Genomic DNA, 5,114 nt, shown 5'->3' on the forward strand with positions numbered 1-5,114 from the left:
AGAGGCAGGCGGATTTCTGAGTTCGAGGTCAGCCTGGTCTACAAAGTGAGTTCCAGGACAGCCAGGGCTACACAGAGAAACCCTGTCTTGAAAAAAAAGAGAAAAGAAGAAAGAAAAGTTTGCATTCTGTCTATAAACAGAACCTTCTAGCACTATGGAAGCTCATGAGTAGAGATGAACCTTCCAGTTTAGATATTCCAGATTAATTTCCGTATGTTCTATGACTCAAGAATGTGGTAGTCTCCAGTGTGGGATCTTACCATCAGGTTCTAGAGGGTGTGTGGTGTGTCAGGGGTGTGTGTCCTATGCACACTACTGACCAATGCCCAGCCCTGGGCTTTTTAATTGACGCCTGTGGTGACTGGGAGAGGCATTGTCTTCTCACTCCCTTTAGAAGGCAACATAAAGGAATGTTTATGCTTACATGTGGAACTCATACATTTCATAACTCCTATACAATTTGTATGATATGGTATCTGCACTGTGCTGCAGTGTGCCATTAACACACACCACAGACCTGCCATCGCCAACACCATTTACTAGCTTCTCAGTGTCATGATTATCTGCTAATATCTTCACAGGCGGAGTTCAGATCTTTAGGGTAGAAACTGGCTCATCTTTCTCTGGTGTATCTTCAGTTTCTCTAGTTATTGGATAAAGTTTGCCAAAAGGCATCACTGGAGATGGTATACTAAGAAGATGGCAAGAAACTGAACACAAACAGCAGGTGAGGTAGGGTGGGCAGGGTCTGCTCCTCTCAAGGCTGCGTCTCCCATGGTATTTGGAAGAATTAAAAACAAGCAAGCAAGCCTACAAACCAAAGGGATAAAAAAACAAAACAACAAAAACAAAAAGCAAAAAACAAAGCCCTTACCATCCTGTGGCGCCACTGTCCCATAATGGAGTGCTTGGTGGTATTTCGGATTTCCATAGAGTTTCATACATAAAACCTGTAAGAAAGATTGTGTCTTTAAAAAGATGGGAAAGGTAAACACCAGAAGACTCTTTGTCACTTACAGGACAGGCATGGTGAAATGTGTGCCCTACGCACGCGAGGTGTGCTGGTTTGAATGACAAGGGCCCCCATAGGCTTGTAGATAAATGCTTGATATGCAGTTAATAAAACTGTTTAAAAAGAATTTGGAGGTGTGGCCTTGTTGGAGGAGGTGTGGCCTTGTTGGAGGAGGTGTGGCCTTGTTGGAGGAGGTGTGGCCTTGTTAGAGGAGGTGTGGTCTTGTTGGAGGAGGTGTGGCCTTGTTGGAGGAGAGGTGTCACTGCAGATGGAATTTGAGGTTTAAAAAGCCCATGCCAGGCCCAGTCTCTCTCTGTATCTTACAAATCAGATGTAAGCTCTCCACTGCTGCTCCAGTGCCATGCCTGCCTGCCTGCTTGCCACCACTGATCACCATGATGACTGTGGACTAAACTTATAAAACTGTAAGTAAACTCCCAGTGGAACACTTTCTTTTGTAAGTTGCCATGGCCATGGTCTCTTCACAGCAATAGAACAGTGACTAAGACACCAGGTGTTAAACATCACAGGCAGTGTGTTCTACTGAACATCATTTGTCACACTGATTTAATTAAGGCTGTTTACTTGAATTTTATTTCTCAAATTATAAACCTATTATCAAGTCCAGGAAGAAAAACAATAATTTTTTAAAAAATTCTTATCTTTTTTGAGATAGGGTCTCTCTATATAACTCAGACCATCCTGGAATTCTCTTTGTAGATTAGGCTGTCTTCTAACTCAGAGACCCATCTGCCCCTGCTTGTCAAGTGCTGGAATTCAAGCCATGCACCACTATGCCTGGCTTAGACTTCTTAAAATGGATATACTTCAATTAATAAGCACACATAATAGTTTTCCATGTTTGTATAATGAATGTTATAGTGCTATTACTTCTAGTAAAATAAAATGAAAATTGAGAAAGACACACACATTGCAGAAATAGGAACTTTCAGACAAATGGTTCTTTAAAATTGCTCGATGATTCAAACACTTCTGCCTATACATACAGCCAAGGAAGAACAGCAAACTTCAGGCCAACATCATTCATAATTAGTGGCTGAGCGTGTGCACTGCCTGACCCTTCTACCATCGCTAGCTTTTCCTGAGGTTGGCTCTGTGGCGGAGCCTGTGCAGAGCTGATGGAATTGAAGTATAAGGAAAAGAAGCCTCCTCCCTCGTATCAGCCCGACGGTGCGCCTGCGCGCTTGCACGTGTGCGCATGCACGGACCCTGGCTTTTACAAAATGCTCCTTTAGATTTACTTACGTTTATGTTATGTGTGTGGATGTTTTGCTTGCTTCTATGTCTATGTGCTGCATGCATGCCTGGTGTCCAGGGAAGCCAGGCAAGGACATCAGATCCCTCGGAACCAGAGTCACGGACAGTTGTAAGCTGCCATGTGGATCCTAGGAATTGAACCCAGGTCCTCTGGAAGAATGGTGCTCTTAATCAACTTGCTAACTTGTCAGCCTCTTGAGCAGTGAGTTCAGTGCTATACAGAATAAGATCCCCACCTCAAAACAATAACAGAAAGGAGCAAGAGCTTAATATGTATTTATATGTAATTTAATCTTTATATACTATTTAAAGTTTATATAAACTTTGTAAACTGTTCTACTATTATCTGTGTATGCATGGCAGGTAAATGTGTGAGTCGCATGTGTATATTCTGAGAAAGATTATGTGCGGTAAAATGCACAAAAGCATCATTTAGACCCTTGCCTGGCTCCAGCTGAGCATAAAAGGATGCAATACTGTCATTCCCAAGCAGAACGGAAGCTTTCCTACAAGGAGAAGAGGCATTTGTGACAAGTGGAGCCACCAGGAGCTAGCACTGGGTAGAAATCGACGTGAGTCAGAGCAGCAGTTTATAGTTAAGCTTCCTGGTTGAAAGGCAACAGTGAACTGTTAGTCCAGGAAAGTAGGAGCAACAAGCTTCTGACAGAAGCCTTTGGAGGACGCTTTAATTACTGTGCTCCACAAAGCTGCCTGTGACGCAAGTCTCAGCATGGGTGCTGCGATTCGCCCTCAGCACACCCACAGAAACGCCAGCCACTCTCTGCAGGGTCGCTCAGTTGTCTTGCACGCAGAGCACTAGATCACGTAATTTGCTTTAGAAAGATTTAAGATACAACCTGGACACTGGCTTAGGAGGTCTTGGTTGCTAATAACATTTAGGTGTTCAGAATTATCAAATTGTCTCTGAAAAATGAATTATGATTCTTTGGGACATTAAAAAAGGAGGCTGGGGATATAAGGGGTTTCGTTTAGTGGGAGAACACCTGCCCAACATGTATAAGGGCCTGGGCTCAAATACTCAGACCACAGAAAAAAATTATTAATTAAAATAGTCAGATCACGGTCTGAGAACAGCACCTGAATATAGACTTGATATTTTTCAAAACCAATAACTTTTATACACATTCAAATGAGTAGAAATATCATCTACTATCTCAGACAAGATATTTTCTCTATCTATCTGTAAAGTTCAGAGCCTGCATACATGTATTCTGGCATCCAAATACTCTTTGTATAGACACACCCATTTATTCAAATCAGTACACAAAGTTAGCCACAACTTTTAAATACTGCAGATGTGCATACAGCCCTCTTTGCACAGTGAATGAGCTAACTCCATATTGGGGAACAAAGAAGAATAATTATTTAAAGATGATGTTTTCAGGTTTCTTTAGCAATCATAAAATTCTAAACCAGTTTGCCCCCTGTGTGGTAAAGCTGGGTATAACAGATCCCTTCATTATAGATCCGCATACACAGAGAAGTAACCAATAAACTGCTGGGAATAGTGACTGAACATCTAACGTCATCTGAACAACAGTTACTAAGCAATTACTAACTGCTGAGCAACCTCTCAGACTTAAAAGCTCCTGCCGTATTACTAACCATTCTTGCCCGCTTTGCTGTTACAATGGAAGACATCTTTCAGGGTCTTTCAGATGTAATGTATTTCACTGAAACTTGGTTAGGATCCCAGCTCCTCCTGCCACCCAAAAACTTCACCGCCCTGGATGTTTTTTTTTTTTTTCAATTAGTTTCCATTGGTGGATAAAGCATGGTTGAACTTCTCCTGCCCTCTGACTGCTCTCTGCCCATGCCCTCTTTCCTCCTTGCCTTGAAAAGGCTGGCTGCATTGCCTACCCCTCTCTCCTATCCCTTACCCATGGCTACCTGGCTCCCAGCCCATCACTTTCCAGAAATCACTCCCAGAAGGCTCCAAATCCTTCCTCGTAAATCAACTGAAAACTTAATCAACATTGGCTTTGCAGACACCTTAGCCTTAGTTTCCTCCTTGCCCTTCCCCCTAGAAACTCTCCTGTCTCCCATAATTCCACATTTCCTTAGATCTCTCCTTACACCTGCCCAGCCTCTCTTTCAGATTCTCTTCCTTGTCTGAGAAGCAACCTTTGTCCTCTATCTCCACAAACGGTCAGCAGTGTCTCCCTACTCACACGGTCCTAGCTGCACTGCTGTGCTGTTGGCCTGAGGAAGCATCACCAGGCTGGAGCCTTTCTCTAAGCTGCACAGACACAGCTGGAACCTCGGAGGTAGTTGCCCAGGTCCCACACTCCCTTATTTTCTAAGATTCTCTGTGCTTTCATCTAGTGGATGCTAGGCCTCCCCGAAGCATGTCTGTGCCATGTGACTGCCAGTTCCCTCACCATAACTACTCCAAAGTGAGCATTGAGATTCCAACCACAGGGATTTGACTGAGCCTAAGAATATGTTCAAACCATGAATCTGAATGCCTCTGGGGAGGAAAAAAAACTACCTTTGGGAGAGCTAGCAATATCCCCTAAATACACAAAATCCTAATCTCAACAATGCTACCCCTGAGTGTAAACCAAAAAAAAAAAAAATTCATTGTGAATGTGCTTAAACAACAGATATAAAATATGATAATATATATACATATATCCTATATATGTGATATAGTTAAGTGTTACTGTATGTAATATCACTTTTCATAAGATTTAAAAACTAGAAATTACCCATCAAAATTCCAAATCAATTCTTCAACGAATTAGAAAGTGCAATCTGCAAATTCATCTGGAATAACAAAAAACCTAGGATAGCAAAAACT

General features: G+C 42.3%; 1 protein-coding gene across 1 annotated transcript in view; it reads right to left on the reverse strand.

Moving 5' to 3' along the window:
- Mcub (mitochondrial calcium uniporter dominant negative beta subunit) overlaps positions 1-5,114 on the reverse strand; it is a 63,253-nt gene that overhangs the window by 20,797 nt on the left and 37,342 nt on the right. The window contains exon 2 of the mRNA XM_021158648.1: positions 875-950. Within this exon, the coding sequence (XP_021014307.1) occupies positions 875-950 (76 nt within the window). The remainder of the gene's footprint in view (positions 1-874; positions 951-5,114) is intronic.

This window comes from Mus caroli, chromosome 3 (genome assembly GCF_900094665.2).
Source record: "Mus caroli chromosome 3, CAROLI_EIJ_v1.1, whole genome shotgun sequence".
NCBI classification, from domain to species: Eukaryota; Metazoa; Chordata; class Mammalia; order Rodentia; family Muridae; genus Mus; species Mus caroli.